The following is a 23908-nucleotide window of genomic DNA, read 5'->3' as shown; positions in this document are numbered from 1 at the left end:
CATTCCAGAAGGAGTTCAGAAAAGTATGCAGAGGGCCCCAGAATAGGGGCAGCCAAGACTGAAAGGTTTTAGCCTCCTGTGCTTGTCTCAAGGATGAACCAGGTGATCCAGAGAGTGGGTCCTAGCAGGCTCTCCAGACCTCTGGGGGCAACCCTGTAAGTTCCAGGAGTCCTAAGGCAGACAAGGGTTCAAATCCCAGCTCTGCCACCTGCCAACCATGCAGCCTTGGGCATGATACCTCATCTCCCTGAACCCCCGTTTCTCTTCAGCACAATGGGCCTGAAGTTCTGCAGGTTTGATTAGCTGGGTGATTTGGGGCAAGTGTTTTAGCCACTCTGAGCCTCAGTTGCCTGAATTATAAAATCTGGCTAATACAACATATGCCTCCTAAAGTTGTTATGTGGATTCAACAACAACAAAATTGCAGGAAAAGCACTGAGAAATTATAGCTATAATTATCACAGGAGAACCCAAGTGGGACTTTAGGGCTAGGAGAGAAAAGGACAGATTTGGAGATTTATCCAGCCACGAAGGGGTTGCAGAATCTAAGTCATGAATATTATTAATCATATTAATAATTATTCATATAATTATTATTGGGAATATTTATTGTTTAACATATGGGTAGCACCATGTTATCTCATTTAATCCTCACAAAGAATCATGGGGAGAGGGGTTATGCCTATTTTACAGGCCAGGAAACTGAGGCTCATAAAGTAACCTGCCCAAGGCCACACAGGTACGAAAGGGCAAGGTCAGGATTCAAACCCAGGACTGTCTGACTCCAGAGTCCATGTACTGGCTCATGAAGGGGAGTATAGGGGTGTGTCACAGCCCCTTGACAACTTCAAGCTCCCCAGCTGGCTTGAGCACAGTGTCTTGAAAAGGCTTTGCTGCCTCTGAATCTGGGGGGAGGATACTGTCTGGGTCACTCACTGCCCTGCTTACACTCTTCATGATGCCAGAATAAAGTCCAGTGATTTTCCATGATCTTTGACCTCATTAGAGGACCCAGTGTAATGTGCCTTCTTCCCAACTCTCCCTTTCTCCTTTTGCAGCTCTAGTCAAAGGGAATGACTTCCAGTTCCTCCAAGAGGTCACATTCTCCTGGTTTGAGACCCCTGCAGGGGCCGTTACTCTTGCTGAAAAGTGTCCTGTCCTCTTTCTTCTGGTTAACTCCTTTCCTCCTTCAGTTTGCAGGTCAGCCACACCCTCCTCCAGGAAGCCTTCCCTGACTACCGCCTAGACGTGCATAATTGGTCCCCCCCCCCCCCACTAAAGCATTTAACTCTTTATCAGGCACTATCAGAAGCACTTTTCCTCTATTATCTAATTTGACACCCACAAAATCTCTATGGCAGTGAGCCTCATCCTTGGTGGCACATTGGAATCACCTGGGAAGCTTTAAAATATATTTTTTTGCTCAGAACTAACCTTTAGAAATTCTGATTCAGTTGGCCTGGAATGCAGCCTGGGCATCAGGATTTCAAAAAGCTCCCTCAGGCTGTTCTGATGTACAGCCAGGGTGGAGACCCACTGGCTTCTAAGATAGATGTGATCCTGACTCTCCTTTCACAGCCAGGGAATCTGAGGCACAGAGAAGTTCGTTAAGTGGCTTAGGGTCACGCAGTTAGTGAATAGTAGAGCAAGGATTTGAACCCAGAAATTCTGGCTTCAGAACTACGCGAGAACAAAACCAATTGGCCTCAGTTAATTTCCCCACCGATGGAGAGCTGTGAGCCAGTCTCTTCTGAGACAGACACTGAGGGCCCCTCGGGCATGAGATATTTTTAACCTAGAGAAGCTAGGATTCTTGCAGACATCCTGTAGTGACTTGAACACTGAGAAGATTGTTTAGAGGCCAGGGGACCCTTTCCCAGCTGAAATATTCCTCAGTGTCCAGCCTTTCTGTCCCCTGGGGCCAGTGGGTCCAGGCTGGCCTGGGTGACAGGGTAGGAGGGTGAGTTAAGGGTTGGTTCCATCAGGGGCTGATGTTTCCAAAGATATTTCCGTACACGGAGGAGGCCGAGAGGGTCAGGATTACCTCACCCAACCCAGCCCCTTCTCCCTGCTGTCTGCCTGGGACGGAACTAGAGAACAAACAAGCGTTAGAACTGGATATGAGTTCACCCTCCTCCCTTTCCCTTCCCTAACCCGGGAGAGTTCCGTGAAAACTGCAGAGCACGTCCAAACATACACATCGAACATTCTCCAGATGCTCTTCTCTGTGGCTTTGCGGGCGAATACATTGGTACAGTGCTGGAGGAGGGAACCTCTAAAAATGCAAAATATGTATGGCCTTTGAGCAGGCAATCTCACCTATAGAAATTTCCCGTAGAAATACCCCACAAGTAGGCAAATTCCCCTGGCTAGGCAAAGACGCACATCCAAGGATGTTCATCGTAGCATTGCTTATAATCATAAAAAAACTGGAAACAACCCAAATGCCCATCCGTAGAGGATTGGTTAGCTGAAGTGGGATATATTTCGTACAGGAAGAGGGGAGCTGTGTATTGACATGGAAAATATGTCCTCGATATATTGTTTAGCAGAAAGAAAAAGGAAGTATTAGAACTGTACGTAGAGTGTGATTCAATGTTTGTTCATAATTATGTTGACATATGAATAGAACAGTTTGGAGGAACAATCTCACCTACCTGTGCCTATCTCCTCTAGCAGTGGAAGTGGGATTATGGTGGGGTTCTTTGTCACTGCTACGTATGTATAATATTTGGATTTTATATACAAATGTGCTGTAATTTTGTAACTAGAAAAGAATTAGTTGTGAAACAGAAAACAATACTATGTAAACACCCAATGGGTCCACTTTAAAATGGTTAATTTTATGTTATTTGAATTTTACTTCAATTGAAAAAAAAGAAGTCAGTGTAACCCAAACTACCCAGCCCAAGGAAGATTCCAGTAGAACTAAAAGCAAAATATCACATGCATGTTTCAGAAATTTTATCTTTAAAAAAATTGTTTTGCTTTCCTTAAGTTATTTACTCAATATTTCGATGGTTTTTCCAGGCTTTTCTTTCTTGTATTTGCTTACAAATGAGTCATTATTTTACTTACTTGCTATTATAAATTCTAAGAAAATCATACACACACACACACACACACACACACACACACACACACACGTCAGTGTTTGCCAGACCATCATCTGAACTTTCTGATCAATACAAAAGTTGCGGTGGGAACAAGCTTCCATCTTCTATTTCCTCCAGCGCTGATCTGACACCCAGATTATCCATCTTGGCAAACAGCTAAGATGGAAAGAAATGGTTGGAGTGCATTTTCAGACCACACTATCAAGGATATTTGTAGCTCCTGGAAATTTCAGCTTCTGGGGGGTACACATTGGCAACTTTCACAGTTCCTGTCATCAGTGTGGGGTCTCCAGGATGCCCCTTTGAACAGTTATCACTGATCTCCTCTTTCCACCACACTTCTGACACACTGGCTTTATCAGGGGACTCTTCTTGACTTCCTGGGACCACAGGTCCTGATCACAGGCCTTGATTCCAGGAAACCTATCCTGGGTTCCAGAAAAGAAGTGACGTTGATTTATCTTACTCAGCCATGACATTTTTTTTTTTTTTTTTTTAAGTATTGTTGGTATATAATCTTATCTTGGTTATATTAGTTTCAGGCGAACAATATGGTGATGCAACATTGTTATACTTTACAATGTGTCATCCCACTAATTTCAGTAATCATCTGTCACCATGCAAATGTATCACAGTATTATTGACTAAGTTCCGCTTCCCCTTTGCACCCATCCCCTGTACCCCCTCCCTCAGCCATGATATCTTGATGCCTGATCAGGAAGTGAGTGGTTCAGGGAAGTGGTCGTGGAAACCGAAAGGCTTTTAGCATCAAATGATTCTTATGTGAAGGGTTGTTCACAAATTACTGATTACATAAGGAAAAATGCACTTTTACAGTAGAGAGAGCACAGTTACTGCCTTAACCAGGTGCTTAAACTCAGCATCACTAATAGTGGAAGACGCAGTACAAAGTTCGCAACGCCACCTCTGAAGTTATATTTCATCTAATCAAGCTTCAAGGTCTAACTTCCAGTTTACAGGAAGTACAGGGGACAGAGGAAAACTGTACAACAGTTTTAAACAACACTGCAGGGGACGCTATCAGGTGAAGCCAGAAGGTAGAACATTCTACAAGATAACTGTCTTGGACTTCAAAAAATCAATGTCATGAAGGAAAGAAAAAAGGCAGGGGAACTGATCTAGCTTTTAAAAGAAGGCAGATGGAATGTAAAAATGGTACAGCCGCTCTGGAAAGTAATCTGGCAGTTTTTTATGAAACCAAACATGCGATTTACCATGCAGCCCAGAGAATTAAAAACATGTTCACACAAAAACTTGTACAAGAATGTTCTTAGCAGCTTTATTTGTGATAGCAAAATACTGGACAATCCCAATGCCCTTCAGTGGGTAAATGGTTGAACAAACTCTGGTACAATGAAATTGTGGGGGTTCAGAACGAGTCACCCGATACTCTGGCATGCAGATTATTTCAAGCTGAAAACAATAAAAGTTCATAAGGCTCAGGAAGAAATTTTGGTTTTCCCATGACTGCTTAAAAGAGTTTAAGACAGAGGAACTGCTCCAGGAAGGGAGTAACCATCATAGACAACTATTTTTTAACCTGAACTAGACATGATAGACAGGGAGGAACCTAGCAAAGCCCATTTGATCAAAGTGCCCCTGTGTCCCATTGTTTCAAGATGACCTGGCAAACATTTGTTAACTAAACATTAACTCTTTTCATCCCCTTGTAAATTTGCCTTATTTCTCTTGAAGTCCCCAGACCCTTGCCTCCCCTTCCTTGGTCCAGAATGGTATATATACCTCCTTCTGCTTTTCTGCCTGTGGACTTTTCATGCTTATGTGAATTCTCCATATGCATGTATTAAAACTTGATTTTCTCCTGTTAATCTGTTGTATGTCCTTTGAATTATTCAACCAGCCAGAAGAACTAAAGGAGTACAGGGAAAGTTTCCCCATCCCTAACAGAATACTACTCAGTAAGGAAAAAGGATGAACTATTGATACGTCAACACCGTGTAAGGACCTCAAGGACATTATATTTAGTGAAAAAGTCAATCTCCTAAAAAATCACGATTTCATTTATATGAAATTCTAGAAAATGCAAACTAATCGGTAGTGACAGAAGGGGGGAACGGGGAGTGGGGAGAGACTGGAGTGACGGATGGATTACAGAGGAACACCAGGAAACTTTTGGGAGTGATGGATTTCAGTAATGGTTTCATGGGTGTACATGTTTCAAAACTTATCAAATTGTATGCTTTAAACATGTACAGTTTATTGAATATCGATTATATCCCAGTAGAGTTTGTTTTTAAATGGGGAGAATAGTTTTTGTGAGAATTAAATGACATGAAGCATAGTAAGCACTTTGTGTGGAGTTTGGCATAAAGTAAGTGCTCAATAGTTGTTGGAGTTTGGCTGGTCTCCTGGATGGCTCCATCACATCTCCCTGTTTATTTTCTTTATAGCACTGAAATCTGTAATTATCTAGTTTATCTGTTTGTTTACTTATTTGTGGTGTGTGTCAAGACTGGGGGTTTCCACCAGTGCCGCTTTAAACCAATGAATGCTGGTTCTACCGCCTTCATCCTTAAGTAACCACATCCTTTTGCTTACAGGCCAGAGGAGCGTTTATGGGTGGTAGCCTAAGCAGGTGCAGCTGGACTGCCTTGCCCAGGGGTAGGACTTCTGCAGCCTTCGATCCAGGGATACTCTTGGCCTTCCTAAGAGGACAAGACTAGAGGTAAGCGGGTGTAGTGGAAACCAGTACACCACTAGGGATAAGAGGACTTGGTTCCAGGCTCTCTGTCCTGGAACCAGTCTCTGTCCGGGACTCCACGGTGAAACCTGGGCAAGTCTGTTACATCCATTTCTCTCCTGGTCGCTTTAAAGGAAGTATGTGGATGAGATGCTTTCAGATTCGCGTCCATTTCTGAGAATCTGTGACCCTCTGGATGAGGTTGCCTACTACAACGGGGAAATGGGGACTGCCATTTACTAATAACTGTGAGCTTTGACGTAAAGAACAACTAGCTACAACCAAATGTACATTCCCTGCACTGGAAAGCCTTCGAGCTGCACTCTGAGGCGTATGAGAAAGTGTCCACGTTTTTTAAAGACCCAATATCATACGACTCCAACAAAACCCGAAAAACTGAACCCTAAACTTCTATAATGAAAACACTCCACAAATACACGCGAGAAAAAAAAAGAAAAACTAAGATAAAAACTCAAAGCTTAAAAAAAAAAAAAAAGAAAAACAGCGTAAAAACAGCTAATTGTCTCAAACCACCTTTTTTTAAACCATTAAAATTCAGTCTCCGTAGAGACTGTCAAAAATTGCCAATGCCGACTATATTTCAAGTCGTCATGGCGGGGTATTGGGAAAAGTTTTCAATTAGCAATAATCGCGCCTCGGATAAACCTCATTGGCTACGATACTGCCACTGCGCAAAGCTGAAAAACGTGAGCACGCACCCCTCTCCCCGACGGATGACAACGATCTTTACACGGAGGGTGAGCGACTGCCAGCGAGTTCATGAATCTGATGCGTTTCCCTTCGAGCAGTTTTATTTAAGGTCCATCTGCATGGGAAGCTTCTTGTTGTGGGGTCATCTCATGTGAAACTTTCAGATTTTGGAAATGAGTGCACATTCGCAGGGGATGCTGGGGAATTTTATGCAAATCATTGTGACGTCACAGAGATGACCCGATTGACTTGAATTTTGGGAAACTGCGGCGGGAAGGTGGGGGAAAGCGAGTGAGCCGAAGACGGGTGAGTTGCTGGGGTGAGGGTGCAGAAACAGTAGACAAGGGCCAGAAGGGGCATTTTCAGAGAAACTAAAATCTCAAAAGCGTGACAAACAACCGAAAACGCAGCATTGGACAATGGAAAATAGAGTCAGAATAGATATAAAAGACAAACTACTGCAACTCAAATGTAAACCCCACCTTAATCCAACAGAAAAACTTTCAAAGACAAAAACCGACAAACACTTAACGGTAATAGTTTTAAACTTTAAACACTCATTTTCAAAAAAGCACCCAAGAAATAGTTATTTTTTTCTTTAAACCAAAATGCTCAGTCTCCGTAGAGACTGTCAAAAATTGCCAATGCCGACTATATTTCAAGTCGTCATGGCGGGGTATTGGGAAAAGTTTTCAATTAGCAATAATCGCGCCTCGGATAAACCTCATTGGCTACGATACTGCCACTGCGCAAAGCTAATGAGCAACGCCCCCTACTCATCACTGCCAATAAGCAAGGTTCCTATTTCAGAAAGGCGAGCTTGAGTCTCATGGAAAAACCTTCAATTGTTGTTTGGTTGAAAAATTATATGACCATATGACGATCTCGTGGAAATGCATAGGCTGTTTCTGAAGATTCTTGCTTGATTTTACTTAACTAGGTTTTGATGGAGCATAAAGCAAAGCATTATGGGAGGGAACATGCTAAGAAATGAATTGGGCGAATGAGAAATAGGCTTGGTGTCAAGGTACTATTCACGTGGCTCCGGATTCACAGTGTAACTATCCTCTCAAAAGTAGGGTTGTGTTTTTTGGGTTTTTTTGGGGGAGGGGTTAATTATGGTCAAGTACACATCACATAAAATTTACTGCTTTAACCATTTTTAAGTGTACAGTTCAGTAGCATTAACATTTAATTGTTGGCAAACTTCACTGCTATCTCCAGAAATTTTTCATCATCCCAAACTGAAACTCTGTACTTATTAAACACTAACTCTCCATTCCTCCCCCCAACCTCCCAGCCCCTGGCAACCTCTATTCTACTTTCTGTCTCTATGAATTTGATTATTCTAAGTACCTCCTATAAGCAGAATCATCCAATATTTGACCTTTTGTGTCCGGCTTGTTTCATAGCATAATGTTTTTAAGGTCCACCTATGTTGTGGTATATATCAGAATTTCATTCTTTTTTTTTGACTGACAAATATTTGATTGTGTGGAATTTTGTTACCCATTCATTCTTCCGTAGACACAAGTTGCTTCCACTTTTTGGCTATTGTAAATAATGCTTCTATGAACATTGGCATGCAAGTATCGGTTTGATTTTTTGTTTTCAATTCTTTTGTGTATATACCTAGAAGTGGAACTTCTGGATTATGTGGTAATATTATGTTTAATATAAAAGAGTTTTCTGTGGACAACTTAATTCCGAGGAGAGAGGCTAAAAGAAAGAGGCTATTTCCACAGAAATGTTCATAGTTCATGAAGTTTGACGTAACTTTCACTCTCGTTGCTTGTTTTCTCTCTATACAAGTGGAGAGTTGTTAGAAACCTATATCTGGATATGTTTCCTCCCTTAATTATATTTTCCAAAATACTTTTGGTTTTGGTAATCATTAAGATGCAAATACTGGGGCCGACCGGGTGGCTCAGGCGGTTAGAGCCCCATGCTCCTAACTCTGAAGGCTGCCGGTTCGATTCCCACATGGGCCAGTGGGCTCTCAACCACAAGGTTGCCAGTTCAATTCCTTGAGTCCGAAAAGGGATGGTGGGCAGCACCCCCTGCAACTAAGATTGAACACGGCACCTTGACCTGAGCTGCCACTGAGCTCCCGAATGGCTCAGTTGGTTGGAGCGTGTCCTCTCAACCACAAGGTTGCTGGTTCGAATCCCGCAAGGGATGGTAGGCTGGCGCGCGCCCCCTGCAACTAGAAATGGCAACTGGACTTGGAGCTGAGCTGCACCCTCCACAACTAAGACTGAAAGGACAACAACTTGAAGCTGAACGGCATCCTCCACAACTAAGATTGAAAAGACAACAACTTGACTTGGAAAAAAGTCCTGGAAGTACACACTGTTTCCCAATAAAGTCCTGTTCCCCTTCCCCAATAAAATCTTTAAAAAAAAAAAAAAAAAAAGATGCAAATACTAGTCTCCAAAAAAGTGACACTCTCCCCAACATTTTATTATAAAAAATTTCAAACATGAAACAAAGTATTGCTCAGTGAATATTCGTGTAGTCGTCATCTAGATGCAAAAAGGAACATCTTTGAAAGGCCTGTGGAAAGGATCATAAACACTGAAGTTGAGGGCGACTCAAATCTAGATCCGTTGTTAAAGCTTCTCTCTTAAGAGAGTATGAATTCCTAAGTTAGCGCTGTTTGGATGCACGTTTTCCCACTCAGGATACTAGCATCAAGCTCTAAACAGTTCTCTCAGAGACGACAACGCATTGGCTTAGGTGAGAGCAGCACGTCGCGAACCAAGCTTCAAAACCTCTGACCAGGAAGAGCCGACAGGGGGCGCTACTGGACAAACTGGGTCCCTCAACTATGAAACCTAGAGAATTGTGGGACTTGTAGTTTTTCTTGCATCATTTAAGTTCCGTGAACTACATTTCCCAAAATGCAAGTGTAGCTAGTCAGTTCCACTGTCGGACGTGAAATGTCCCTTAAGCTGTGAAAGAAAGGTAAGTGTGTTCTGGGCAGGCTGCGTGGATTCCTTGTGAGGGATTTTTCCCATTTCTTCTCTTTGCCCATTGATGGGACCTGAGAGAAAGCAGCTGTTCTGATAAAGCAGGTTTTCCCAAGCCCTCTGGTCTCAGGAATCGGGACTCTTCACGTGTCGCTGTGGAATGTCAAGGAGAAATCGGGGTCCTGAACCCAGATCTGGAAATCCAAGCATAAAATAATGTTTACATATGGGGTGCATGTCACTAGAGAATTTCTGCATTATATCAAGTAATGTCAAAGCCTTGTTTTTACGGCTAGAAAAGCGGAAACGCTAGAGTAGAATGTCTCGCCAGATCTCACTACTATTTGCTGTGTAGTAGCAGAGTTTGCAGTTGAGGGTAAACTAAAAGAATATGGGGGGAATGAAAGAATAAAAGATGTGCATGTGCTTCATTACATTAATAAAATAAAAAGCCTAAAAAGTCTGAGCAACTTCAACACCTGGCATACTAGAACTCAAATGTGCTTCTCTTAGTGTATGAAGAAGTAAGATAATTCTAATTTCTAAATGGGAAGTAGGTTTATGGAACACACAGTCCCCCAAGGGGTGGTATTAACTAAAAACATAAATATATTCTTATAGAGACGTCTTTAGATGTAGTCATAGATGGAATAACAAGGTATTAAGGAATTTAAAGGATATTGGGGTAAGCCATTAACCTTTTGAAATTTATAAGGAATTCAGTCTGACCAGCCAGGTGTTACTGGGAAACACACTATAGGCCTTACATTATGCTGCTTTACCAATTTTTACTTCACCTTCCCTCTTTTAAATAGATTATTTTTTTAGAGCCCCATTTTTTTCTTTTTTCTTTTAACAAACCAAAATATAGTTTCCCTTGGACGCAGAAAGCCTTGGCAGATTCACCAGCCATTTTAAGTTAATTTCCATGTGATGAGTACAACACAGAACCCTGGTTATAGGTTCTTAGGAGGTCAGGCAGGTAAGATTGGCTTGGGCTGTTATGAAATAGTCCAAGGTGGAGACAAGATTTTATTTTGTAGTAGGTATTAGAAATTCTTGACCAAAATAGATTATTAAGAAGATAATAAAAGGGTAGGCTTGTTGTTTCAGACTGAACTTCAAAGGATGCAGAAAGGTGTGCTGGTATCTGTTTGTACTGTGAGGGCCAGTTGTTAAATATTCAGGAATTTGCTAGCCAGTATTTAAACCATTGGTAGCCTGAAATTGGCCATGTAATGGATTGTTTTCTTTTATCTTTTTTTGAGGGGGAGGGTAGGCGGGGAAGCCAGTTTACCAGCACACTCCTGGCAAGGGTCAGTTTTCTCTATAAGCCTGGAGCCCCAGTGTTCAGATGCATCGAGTCATCAGATTCTGAGCTAGCTCTCACCCTTTCAAATTTTACAAAAGATTGATTTGGATTTCAAAGTAAGATTATAAATACATTCTACGTATGTTGGGAGGGAAGGGGGCTGTACCTTTCTAGTGAAAGATATTCTTGTTTATTTTGGGGCCATCCTTTGAGGTTACTGGAGTCATTGATTAATTCATTATCTATAGGTTGTTCAGATAAGCACGAAATCTGCTACAGGAAGTAGTATGATCTGGATGGATAGCTTTCTTAGATATGTGAAAACCTGTGCTCTTTCCAATACATTTTTCTAATACCTAGATATTATCTTCCAGAAGACAGTATTGTATGCAATGCCAACAAATTCCTACCCTCCAGCCCTTTCTCACTATCCTGCTCTCTCTCATCACCCTTCTCCTAACATATTTCAGTGTGCAAGTTTGCTAATTATTAGATACCTTTTGGGTTGGCAGCCTCCAGATACAAGTTGGAGAGGTCTTGAAATCGCATCAGGAGCCTGCTCCAGAATCCCACGTAAGGTGGACTATTTTGGGGAAATAAGGATGCTACCCAAGCTTTTATTTGTGGTTTCTTGTTTAGAGTTATTTAGAGTTTGCCTGTATTTTTTAAGGCTAAGCTTAGCCCTTGTTTATCTCTGTATTTTTGATAATCATATGCCCTTACTTTCATTTTTATCTAGGTCTAGGGCAAAATGAGGAAGATGTACTTTGAAGTTACCTGCCCTTATTAACTTTGTACATTTAACTTCACATACGCTTTCTCCAAACACTGTCTGACTGCTGATATGGTCCAGATATTGGAGTTTAGTCTTCCTTTAAGGTAAAGCATTCCACATTTAGCTTCTCTTCAAACTTCTCTATTTCTTTTTTTCTTCTTCTCACTCTTCTGATATCTCTTAAGCTTTTAAAATATTTGAAAGATATAATCATTTTCCTTCATCTCATGGCTTTTGGCATTCCTGTACTACCACTATCCAGAGCATACTAGGACATCTGCAAGCCACACATTTCGTCTAAGGGATTACCTTTTAAAACTTTTTTTATCGTGGAGGTAGAATAATATAACGAACCCACATCTATGGACCCATTACCCAACTTCAATGATTAACAACTCTTGATTAAACTTGTTCCATTTATATATTCCTATCTACTCCACCAGCCCCGTATTATTCTGAAGCAAATCCTCCAAGATATATCATTTCATCCAAATATTTCAACATGTAACTATAGGATGAGGACTTTTTTAAGTTAATGTTTAATTTTCCAATTGTCTTATAAATGTCATATTTTAAAAGTTTGTTTGGATCAGGATCCAAAGAAGGCCTAGATATTACAATTGGTTGGTCTTTAAATCGCTTTTCATCTATAAATTCGGCTTCATATCTCTTTCTCTCTCTCACACACAATTTATTGGTTGGAGAAACTGATTTGTCTGTCCTTGTAGAGTTTCCCATAGTCTGGACTTTGCTGATTGACAAATGGTATCATCTACCACATTGCTTTGGGCTCTGTATTCCTAATTGTTAATTAGCTCTAGAGACTTGATTAGAATCAAGTTCAGTTTTTTTGTCCAGACATCTTGGGTGGTGACGTGTTCGTCCATCAAGAGTCTCATAATTCTGGTCCTTTATTTTTATAATGTTAGCAGCTGTTGGTGTGCAGTGCCTAGATCCTACCTTTGTTTTTCAGCTATAAAAATGAACGAAGTTCTGATACATTCTCCCTTTCTCCAGCTCCTGGCAACTACTAATCTACTTTCTATCACTACAGATTTGCCAATTCTGGACATTTCATATAAGTGGAATCTTATATTTGTCCTTTTGTTACTGGCTTCTTACACCTAGCGTAATGTTTTCAATGTTTGTCCATATTGTAGCATATATCAGAACTTCATTCATTTTTATAGCTGAATAACATTCCATTGTGTGGATAGACCACATTTTGTTTATCCATTCATCGGTTGATGGTTACCTCTGTTTTTAAAAACCAGTTTCTAAAAGAACAAAACAAACCCCAAGCTCACAGATAAAGAGAACAGATTGGTGGTTGCCAGAGGTGGGGGTTGGGTGGTGGGGGAAATGGGTGAAGATGCTCAAAGGTATAAAATTCCAGTGAAGAAATAAGTCATGGGGATATAATTAATGTACCGCCTGGAGACTAGAGTTTATAATACTGTATTGCATATTGGAAAGTTGCTGAGAGAGTAAATCTTAAAAGTCCTCATCACAAGAAACAAAATTTTTTTGTAACTGTGTGGTGACGAATGTAACTAGTTATTGTGGTGATCATTTCACAATATATACAAACATTGAATCATTATGTTGTACACCTGAAACTAATATGTTAATGTCCATTATACCTCAGTAAATCAATCACTCAATCAATCAATCAGTTTCTCACATGAAGTTTCTTTCTCTCTAGAATGAGGATGAATTTTGGGTGGACTTTCAGGGCAGTGAAAGGCCTTTGCATGGTGCAGCACAGCCGGCAGTACTCACATGCATCCACTGCGTTATTTGTGCCGCCAAGTCCTCCTGTGGACCCTGAGAAGGTCAAAGAATTACAGCGCTTCATCACCCTTTCCAAGAGACTCCTAGTGATGACCGGGGCGGGAATCTCCACCGAGTCGGGCATCCCAGACTACAGGTCAGAAAAGGTGGGACTTTATGCCCGCACTGACCGGAGGCCCATCCAGCATGGGGATTTTGTACGGAGTGCTCCAATCCGCCAGCGGTACTGGGCGAGAAACTTCGTGGGCTGGCCTCGGTTCTCCTCCCACCAGCCTAACCCTGCACACTGGGCTTTGAGCAACTGGGAGAGACTCGGAAAGCTGCACTGGTTGGTGACCCAAAATGTGGATGCCTTGCACACCAAGGCGGGTAGTCAGCGCCTGACAGAACTCCACGGATCCATGCACAGGTGCAGGAAGGGCTAAGCAATTTGAACGCAGAAATGTGTCTTCTGTGAGCAGGGACCTTGGCCATCTTGCTCACTGTTGTCTTTGTTAGACCTTGAGAAAAGGATTTGGGAGCAAGGTGTTTATTTCGGAGTTGACCCCAGCAAACTCAGTGAGGGAGTGAAACAGAGAAGGGAGGAAAGCCAAGAACGGTTACTCCTATGGGCAGCTGGAGCTCCATCCAGTGAGGGGCCCTCTCACTGTCTAGGGAGGATGCTTCAGAATTGTCTCACTGAAAGTGAAGGAAGCTGGGGTGTTTATCCACCATCTCCCATCCCTCACTGGTCGAACGTCACTCTTGGGGCATTGACTCCGATACTGATTCTGCTCCTCCAGAGGCGGCTTCCTTGGCCACAGGAAGTTGCTTAAAAGAGAACTGTGTGCAGTGGCCTTTAGGTGTCCTGAGGGGACGACGAGCAGAGCACTAACAGCATATGCTACAAATGGCTGCATCTGGTGCCTAGACACGTAGAACACAGTATAGCCTGGCATATAGTCAGAAGCCAGTAGATATTGATGGAATGAATACATGTGGCCCTGGCAATAACTTGTAGCTAATTGGAGACCATTTCCTTATCTTTTAAGCCCCAGAGATCCTCCTGCCGATCATAAAATGTTTATTGGGTGCCTGCAACATGTGGTGTGTACTGGTGTGCTACTTGGTGGTGTGGAGGGATCAAAACCAAAGTATAACACATGGTCTACTTTATACGTGAGAACTTTGTAATCTGTTTGGGGAGACCCACAAATAACATGTTTAATGACAACTCCACACTATTGTTAAATTGTGGTCCTTGATCGACATGCTTTACAAGGTTAGAGAAACAGATTTAGTAAAGACTGGAGAAATGAGGACAGCTTTTATGGGTAAGGTGGGGCTTGAGACTGACTCAGGCTTGACTAGGCAAAGGAAGGGAAAAAGGGCTTTCTGAATGACAGGAATTTGTAGAGCCCAGGGGAGTCTGGTCTGGCCTCCAGACTAGTATGAAATCGGATGTCTGGAAAGGCTAGACCCAACTCATGGATGCATCTGAAAATCATGCAGTGCAATTTGCGTCTCTTGTGAGACCGAAGGGGTCTATTAGTGGTTTCTGAGCAAGAGAGCAACATGATAAAAGTAGCATTTGAGGAAGGCTAAACAGGACTAGAAAGAGTGGCTCAGGGTCAGCCAGACTAAGGTGACAACAGGGGAATGAGAGTATTAATGATGGCTTTGGGTCTATTTTAAAAGTTGTGGGGTTTTTTTGTCTTTTTTATGATGATGAAAATTTCAAACACCTACAAAAGTAGAGAATACTGTAATGAATTCCCCTATACTATCACCCAGATTCAAACATTTTATGTTGCCTTTATCCCTTCTTTACTTATCTCTTATTAACTATTTTAAAACGAATCCAAGACTGCTTGTCATTTCAGAGGGGGCCTTTAAAAAAATCAACATAATTTGATGGTTGGCCAGATAAAAAGGAGTAATGAATTTTTCCAAAGGTTTCAGCCCAAGTAACGAGAAATGATGGTGATGGAGAAATTGGGGAGGAATGGTTGAAGACAGAAGGTAAACTTGATAGAACAGTCAAGACTTGGAATTGGACTTGAGTTTCGAAGAGAGAGCAGGAGGGGAGTCCTATGCAGAGGAGGAAACCACTAGCACAGAGGCACGGAAGCAGTGAAAATGGAGTGTCCCCCAGGTTACGAACATAGAAAGAAAACAGGCTGGAGGATTGAGGAGCAGAGGGGGAACCAACTGAACAACCGTTTGTTCTTTCAACAGCTATTGAGTGGGCACTGTTGTAGGTGGTGGGCAGAGTGGTGGTCAAGAGCAGTGGTCTTGCGACAGGGCAAGACTCAAAGTTCTTGCTGTCATGGAGCTCACGTTCTCTTGATTAGACAGGTGACAAGAGAACCAGAAGGCACCATGTCACAGACATCAAGGGAAGAGAGAGTTAAAGAGAGGATGGTGATGGATAGTGACAACTACAGCTGATGAGCACAGCAGAGAATGGAGGGGAAAACTGGTTTGGGCACTAAGGAAATCATTTGGTAAAGAATTTGCAGTCGTGTGAAGTATAAAAATGAGCTGACCAAAGGTTAAGCAGCGAGTGTGTAGTAAGGAAACGTACATATGTGTATGTTACTCATTCTAGAAGGTTGGCAGTGGAAGGAAGCTGAGAAACGGTGGTAGCTAAAGAGGTCATGAGAAGGTGTTCCTACAATGGGGAAAAAACTGGGGGTGTTAGGACAAGGAAACGATGATGGAGGGGCTGAAAAATGGTTGGGGATTACACATTTCTGGCCGCTTTATGCCTCCCCAGGACGGATCGTTCAGTTGGCCCCCTTTTTGGTTTCAGGGTCCTCTGCTTGCATTGCGGTGAGCAGACTGCCCGTGGGGTGCTGCAGGGGCGCTTTGAAGCCCTGAACCCCACCTGGAGTGCGGAGGCCCAGGGCCTGGCTCCTGATGGTGATGTCTTTCTCACGGAGGAGCAGGTACAGAGCTTTCAGGTCCCGTCCTGCGCTCGATGTGGGGGCCCTCTGAAACCAGATGTCGTTTTCTTCGGGGACACCGTGAACCCTGACAAGGTCAACTTTGTGCACAGGCGCGTCAAAGAAGCGGACTCTCTCTTGGTGGTGGGATCGTCCTTGCAGGTACCTGACTTGCTCAGGCTGGTCACTGCCCCGGTTTATGTCTTCCTGCATCTTGAAATCTCTTACCTGTGTCTCCTCCTCGTACAGGTGTACTCTGGTTACAGGTTTATCCTCACTGCACGGGAGAAGAAGCTACCAATTGCAATACTGAATATTGGGCCCACACGGTCGGATGCCTGGGCGTGTCTGAAACTGGATTCTCGTTGTGGAGAGTTGCTGCCTTTAATAGACCCACACTGACCACAGCCTGTTCCCGAGCCAGGAGCTGGGACTTTCACTTGCATCTTGCTGCTGAAGGTAAATGCCTTCTCAGGTATCAGCTTCCAGTCCCTATTCAACTGAGAGCACTGACAAAATCTAGAAGGTTCTAGGCTTCTTAATGTATGGCCATCCTTAGTTTTCTAATTACATTAAGCTATAGTGTTTGAAAGACTATGGTTTTCAAATTCTAGGCACATAACTATTTAAAACAATGGTCCAAAATCTGCCATAACTTGTTTCCGTTTCTTAAAAATAACAGCTTTATTAAGGTATAATTCATATACCATAAAGTTCACCCTTTAAAAGTATACAATTAGTGTTTAGTACATTCACAGAGTTGTACATTAACCACCGCTATCTAATTCCAGAATATTTTCATCATCTCAAGAAGAAACCTATATCCATTAGCCGTCATTCCCCACCCCCCGTCCCACCCCCAAGTTCCTGGCAACAACTAATCTTTCTGTTTCTACCTATGCTAGATATTTCATATAGTATATAGCCTTTTGTACCTGGCTTTTCCACTTGGCATGATATTTTCAAGGTTCATCCATATTATAGCATGTGTCAGTACTTTGTATCTATTTTCATCTGTGAGTACAACCACTTAAAAATATAAGTAGACGTTACTGAGCTATAACTCACATACTATACAGTTCCCTCACTGAATGTGTACAGTGTTTTTAGTATATTCCTAGAAGGGTACAACAACTTTTTAAAATAGACTTTATTTTTCAGTGCAGTTTTAGGTTCACAGAATTGAGCAGAAAAGTGGAGAGTCTCCATATGCTCCTTGCCTCTGTACACGCACACAGTATTTATCCATCACCTATTGAAGGACATCTTGGTTGCTTTTGAGTTTTTGGCAATTATAAATAAAGCTGTTATAAACATCCGTGTGCAGGTTTTTGTGTGGACTGAAGTTTTCAACTCATTTGGATAAATACCAAGGAGTAAGACTGCTGGGTCATGTGATAAATGTTTCATTTCGTTAGAAACTGCCAAACTGTCTTCCAAAGTGGCTTTGCAATTTGCATTCCCACTAGCAATGAATGAGTTCTTGTAACAACCACTTTTTAATTGAACTACACAAACGGAGAAGTGCATGTATCATAAGTGGGCAGCTCCATGATCAAGACATCTAGATCAAGGAACAGAACATTCAGCACGTGAGAAGTCCCTTTGGCACAACTACTTTTTTAACTAGTTTCTTATTACTTGAATAATACATATTGTAGAAAGTTTAGATGATACAGATAAGTAAAAAGGATATAATACAAATTACCCATAATCGCACCACTGAGATACCAAAGTGTAACATTCTGTTATAACTAAATCTGTTTTTACAAGAAGTGAATCATACTAGTTTATTACATCCTATTTCAATTAACAACATATAGTGGCCATATTTACATGTCCTAAATGCTGTATTTGTTTGAACGGTAGGCTGATGTTCCCAATTGTTCCTCCCACCCCCCTCGGCTTATTTTGGCACTAACTCCTTTCATTTCTTTTCAGATCCCTAAGGATTCATCCCTTCTTCCTCCAACTAATCGAAGCTCTCGAGTGCCGCCTGTAGGGGGCAGCAAACCAACATCTCTCTGCCTGCCCATCTCTGAACACCTCAGGTTTCAAAGCCAAGGAGTTAAGATCTTCAGGCTGATGAGATTTGTCCCTGAAGAAAGACTTTTTCAAAGCAGCAGCTTCTCCTGATAGGAAAAGTGCTTTCACTTCCTTTTTATCTCACCGGCAGAAGAGATGGCCCAGGAAATATGTAGGCCAGAATGGTCTCTGGAGTGCTAACCTAGGGATCTCACTAATGTGGGAGGTAAGGGGAGAAGGAAATGACTTCATTTATAATTCCAAACGGTTAAATGTCTTTAACTGAACCGGTTTAATATATTTTTTGAAAAGATGAACAATGCTATGAATGAATTTATTAACCAAGAAATAAGGGAATCCTTTCTTAAATAGCACACCAGGTATGTGGGCTGTACGTTTATATTTTTTAATCAGCTAAAAGTAAATGGGGCTTTATGACATGGTTCTCTAAGGATTTCTGCTTGATTTCAGCCAGAAAGAGACACCTGCCTTGAACCTGGTCTGTAGAGAGGAAACAGTGAATTCCCAAGTGGGATCTTAAATTGATTTGTTTCTGCCGAGGGAAGCAGCAAGACTTGTTTGATTACTGTTTTAGCCAGGAAGAATCACTGTACCAGGCTAAAGCTTTCTGCACAATCTCATCAAAAGGTGAAGCGGATGAAAGAATCACAGCCTATTCCAGGTAGTCTTTTGTCTACAAGTAGGGCAAGCAATAAATGTTCATCCTGCAGCTGCCTAGGAAGCAAATTTCAGTTAACTGGGATAACCCAAGATCTTGAAAACACAGACTTCTTTTCACCTCTACCACTGTAGGTTTGCTCATCGCCAAAAACCTTGCTCATAATGTTGTTGGAAATCTCATTCCAACTGTTTTTGCAGACGGAGATCCTAAGGTGCTCTGAACCAGATTTGCTCAGTTGTCCAAAGTCGTACCAATAACTGTATTCAAATCTGGGTCTTTTGAATCTCAAGCCATTCTCATCCACAAATCTCACCAATGGTTACTGATAGAAACTATATGAAGGTACTAAGGCTACAAAGATACAACCTCTTTCCCTCAAGTGGCTCTCAGAGGACGTGCTATTTCTCCCACCCTTACTGTCTACCAGAAAATGTCACAGAATCATGCATAGAATGACAGGATGAGAGAAATTTACTCCCTCGCCCCTTCATTTTTGAGAAAACTAAGACCCAGACTTACCTAAGGCCACAGTACATAGTTTCAGAGCCAGGACTAGAATCCAAGTGGATTTTCCTCCCAGTTCTTTTCTTTTTAAACAACAATGCTTCTCATTTGTCTGAAGATTATGATTAGAAAGAAGTCAGCCTGGAGGAGAAGCAGAAGCTAGCAGTACACCTGGCCAAGGAGACCAGGAACGGTTAAACTGTGGTGGGCAGTACAGAGGAGGTTAGGTTTTCAGGGAGGGAAGGCAGGTTGTTTCATCACCTAATGCTGGCATGATTCATGAAACCAAGTTTTGAGGGCCTTAGGAATGTTCCGTTTGCTCATATTTCCTCCTGATAATTTTTTTCCAAAAAATTTAGTTCAAGAGGAACGTGGTATTTCCTAAAGCTGATGTCTGTCATGTCTCCTTACTTTACATCTTTAGCTTTCTACCAGCATGGCCGTTCCTAACCCACTATAAGTGCCCTGGGTTTAAATAACATCTACTAGCTGGCGCTACCAGTTTGTCACTACCCTGCTTACATGGGTCTAACGGCATAAGCCCAGCTTTAGGCATGACTTTTCGGTCACGCTCTCCTTCAGGTGCTTCCACATTTCTGCTTAGCGATCCCAGTTTTAGTAAGTAGGTGTTACAAAGTCAAACAGGTACATAACACTTGAATCCTCCTTCCCACTGACTCATATTTTCTTTCTTATGCCGTCATAAATTGAATATCCTTCTCTCACCTCTCCCTTAAATAATAGCATTTAGTGAGCACACTATACCCACAGCAGCTGGTGAAGCATTTACAACACATTAGTTCAATAAGAATTAACCCCCCCAAGAGATGCTTGGGCTTGCATAAAGGTCAGTCTTCAGTGAATGCTGAACTTTTCCCCAGAGGATCAAAGGAAGGAGCGATAAGAAATTCAACACTCTTACATCAGGTGACCAACTGTCCCAGATTACCCAGTACTAAGGGGTTTCCTGAGATCCAGGCCTTTTCAGTGCTAAAATCAGGATGCATTGGTCTCCCTGCTCCTAGGAACAGCAGAGATTGCCACCAGATATAACAGTTAATTCTGGATATATTGTCCTTTCTGAGATTCAAGATGGTACTCTAAGACGCAAATTTTTTACTTATTTTTCTCACAAAACAAATACATTCTACTTCATGAGGAAAAAAAATTAAACTCATCCAAGAAAAGAGAGTGGTTTATTTCCCTCTCAATTTATCAGTAAAGGAATACAGCATGGAATTTAAACTCTTAAGGTACAGACAGACTTAGATTTCCATCCATTTCTTGCTACTTACTAGTTAGGTGAACTTGGGACAAGTTGTTTGATCTTCAGTCTTTTTATAAATGAGGATGATAGTAGCTACCTCGTTGGGCTGTTATGAAGCTTAAACAAGGTAATGATGTGTGTGAAGCTCACAGCAGTGCCTGGCAAACAGTAAGAAAATGTCAGCCATTGTAACTAGGATACAGGAGGAGGGTGGGATGGTGGGAGAGGAAGCCATACCTGCCAAACTTTTGTGACCTATTTACTCCTTTAACTAAACTCACAGGAATCTTCCCCAGAGCCACATTTCTTTTTGTGTATCTTCGTGTTTGTCTTTTTAAGCCTTTCTAAAGAAAATAAATGAATATCCTTCCTTCTCCATTCCCTTGGGAAAATAGAAGGTCTGACAATTAAGTTCGCTACTTTATCCTAGAAAAAGTGCTGCATGCCTCATTGCTGAATATCACTATGGTCACATTCAAAGTACTCTTTTTGGGAAGCTATGCACCAACACCAGTGCCTAGTCCGCCCTTCAAAGTAATTTTGGAACTTTTTCTTTTCTTTTTGTGTTTAACTTTTATTTACTTGTGTGTTTTTCTAGAACCCATCAGCTCCAAGTCAAGTAGTTGTTTCAATTTAGTTGTGGAGGGCACAGCTCCCAGTGGCCCATGTGGGGATCAAACAGGCAACCTTGTTAAGAGCACTGCGCTCTAACCAACTGAGCTAACCAGCTACCCCCTGGAACTCTTCTAGAATGGCCATCAGTGTTGTCATCATATTACCCTTGATGTCCCGAATGTCATCGTAATGTTTTCATTTCAACATTTCCTTTATCTTCGGGTAAAGAAAGCAGTCACTGGGGGCCAGACCAGGTGAGTAGGGAGGGTGTTCCAATACAGTGACTTGTTTACTGGCTAACAACTCCCTTTGCTTTTGTTCATTGGTAGCTCCTTCGGAACCATTTCTGCACACAGCTTTCTCATGCCAAGATTTTCAGTTAAGATTTTCCGAACTGTTTCTCTATCGATGTTTACTTGGTCTGCTACGCTTCTCACAGTCAGCCCAACAATTTTGACGCACAATTCGAGGAGTTTTTGCAATGTTTTCGTCAGTTCTGCTTGTTACTGGCCACCCTGACTGCTTTTCATCAGTGACGCATTCTTTCCCCTCAGTAAAATGTTTAATCGATTTGTACACTGCCGTTTTCTTCATGGCACTATCCCCGTAATTATCCCTGATTTCACTTCCACTCTTGCCAAGTTTAACAAGAAATTTAATGCTTGTTTGTTGCTCTAATTCAAGCTCATTCTCACAACAGCACACAAAACCACGCAACGACTATAATGAACGCCACTCAGTAAGACCCCGCCATACGTCGACATGAACACACTCTGAGACACTGATATACCAAGGTTATGAAACCTTACCGAGCTGTTAGCACAGTGCTGCCAACGTAAGCACATTGGGTAGTTCGCAAACTTGTCAGACCTCCTAGTAGTTGTTAAACACTTACTATACAAGAAGCACTGCAAGACGCGTTTTACAACGCACTGATTCACCTAACTCCCACAACCAACCCTATGATCTGCACAGTTATTTCTTTTGAAAGATAAGAATCCTGACGCTTATGTAACTTGCCCAAATGTCACCTAGGGTGATCAGGCCAGTAATCAAACCTGGTCGGTCCAGTTCTGAGTTCCCTCTCTTTAATGCTGCAGAAACCCGGTGGGGTAACCGAGCAACTGTACTTTGGGAGGTAAGAAACTTCCCGAAGTGACCCAAGCTAGGTCCTGTAAGATGAACAGGCAGGCATTCACCCCGCGGAAAAGGAGGAGCATCCCAAGCGGAGGAAACAAACGCAAAAGCATGGAGGTTAGACCTGCAAATCGCTTCACCGTGTTTTTTTTTTGCTCTTGAAGGTGGAGGTGGGGATTCAAGTGTGGGCTTGGGACGCCCCAGAGGCCCTTGGCTCCACCCAAAACTCCCTCACCCCTCCTTGGCCATTCTTCCTTTTCCCCCCACTTTGATTCCCAACACCCCATTTCCCGGCCCCCTCTGGCCCTCTCCGGTCCCCGGAATAAAAGCTAAGAAGGAGTTAGACCATCCGGAAACTGGCAGGGGGAGCTGGAGGAGCAGGAGGGTGTGCGCAGGGAGAGACCCGGAGAGGGATGAACATGGCAGGAAAGTTGCACCCATCACCACACCCACGTGTGTTCACCTTCTTTTCACACTCGACCCGCCTACTCTGTCCTTCCCGCGGGATTCTGCCTCAGGAGAAGAGCGTACCACGTACTCACTTCCCTGAGACGCCACCTCAGGTGACCATTACCAACCACTACGCATGCGCTGTGCGCTGGCTCGGGACCTATACCAGGGAGAGGCGGGGCCTGAGACTGGGTGGCGCGGAGGTAGGTTAGAAGCTGGACTCCTGTTCACCAATAGAAAAGAGGAATCGGGAGCCACGTGCCCACAAGCTATCCAATCACATTTTTTTTACTTCGAATTCCCTCCAGCCCTGGAGTGTGGCTGGCGGATTGACAGGGTTGGGCGCGGAAGATCACGTGATCCAAAAGGTAAATACGGCCACGTGGTTTTTCCCTCGACTGCCGCAAACCATTGCGCCGCCCTGTATCTTCTTTAAACAATCATTGAATGAGCATGCGAGATGTACTAAGCGCTGTGAAGATATTGTGGCTGCTAGGATATAATCCAGACTTCAAATTACTCTCAGTCCAGTTTATTCCATTATTTATTCATTTGAATCATCCCACCCACTGTTCTAGTGTTTCCCATATTGTTTCCTATAATGGGAACAGCAGATGCTCATTAAAAGAGTGTTAAAGGAATTTGTTCTCTGTCTCCCCAAACCCTTGGGATAATGAAAAAGGAGGAAGGTTTCTACGTCGGGATATTTTTAGAGCCCAGCTTGAGAACTCGACTGAGTTCTCTGTTGTTTGTTTTATCATGGGGTGGGGGGGAGAAGTGGGAATAAGCAACATTTTTTTTTTTTAATCTGACCTTTCTTCCATCCAAAAGGGGCTTGCAGTTTTTTTCCATTGAAGAAAGACATTTATGACCTTTACAGTTCGTGGAAGGCTGAGGCC

General features: G+C 42.5%; 1 protein-coding gene, 1 long non-coding RNA gene and 2 other non-coding genes across 7 annotated transcripts; 1 reads left to right on the top strand and 3 right to left on the bottom strand.

Annotated features, from left to right (window-relative positions):
* Window positions 1–6397: 6397 nt before the first annotated feature.
* On the bottom strand, window positions 6398–6538 carry LOC141569291 (U4 spliceosomal RNA). The gene has a single exon (XR_012492798.1). It is a non-coding gene; the product is annotated as a U4 spliceosomal RNA (small nuclear RNA).
* Window positions 6539–7165: 627 nt separating this feature from the next.
* Window positions 7166–7306, bottom strand: LOC148757327 (U4 spliceosomal RNA). The gene has a single exon (XR_016022473.1). It is a non-coding gene; the product is annotated as a U4 spliceosomal RNA (small nuclear RNA).
* Window positions 7307–8991: 1685 nt separating this feature from the next.
* On the bottom strand, window positions 8992–23133 carry LOC141569175 (uncharacterized). The gene is made up of 3 exons (XR_012492622.2): window positions 23023–23133; window positions 20836–20965; window positions 8992–9715 (listed from the first exon to the last, which is right to left on the bottom strand). It is a non-coding gene; the product is annotated as an uncharacterized LOC141569175 (long non-coding RNA).
* Window positions 9455–20842, top strand: SIRT4 (sirtuin 4). Of its 4 annotated transcripts, none has more exons than XM_074321392.2 (6): window positions 9455–9516; window positions 11573–11712; window positions 13314–13811; window positions 16197–16491; window positions 16596–16788; window positions 18271–20842. In XM_074321392.2, exons 2-6 carry the CDS (start codon window positions 11678–11680, stop codon window positions 18276–18278), a joined length of 1029 nt encoding a protein of 342 aa, XP_074177493.2. In that variant the 5' UTR covers window positions 9455–9516; window positions 11573–11677; the 3' UTR covers window positions 18279–20842. The 4 variants fall into 4 exon arrangements, with proteins under 4 accessions (XP_074177493.2, XP_088657098.1, XP_088657096.1 ...); XM_088800972.1 differs by having other exon boundaries at window positions 16579–16788; XM_088800970.1 differs by having other exon boundaries at window positions 16197–16788.
* Window positions 23134–23908: the final 775 nt, after the last annotated feature.

Source organism: Rhinolophus sinicus, chromosome 9 (assembly GCF_057876585.1).
Source record: "Rhinolophus sinicus isolate RSI-liver-muscle chromosome 9, RSI-T2T, whole genome shotgun sequence".
In the NCBI taxonomy this organism is placed as follows: domain Eukaryota; kingdom Metazoa; phylum Chordata; class Mammalia; order Chiroptera; family Rhinolophidae; genus Rhinolophus; species Rhinolophus sinicus.
The sequence above is the reverse complement of the archived record's forward strand: the minus strand, read 5'-3'. Positions and strand labels throughout refer to the sequence as shown.

Excerpts from the sequence above, each read along its gene's own strand:
- SIRT4 (XM_088800970.1), top strand. The coding sequence starts at position 11,678 with ATGGTCCAGATATTGGAGTTTAGTCTTCCTTTAAG. Across the intron at positions 11,713-13,313 it reads GAGTTTAGTCTTCCTTTAAG|AATGAGGATGAATTTTGGGT; the intron begins GTAAAGCATTCC and ends CTTTCTCTCTAG. Across the intron at positions 13,812-16,196 it reads CTCCACGGATCCATGCACAG|GGTCCTCTGCTTGCATTGCG; the intron begins GTGCAGGAAGGG and ends TTTTGGTTTCAG.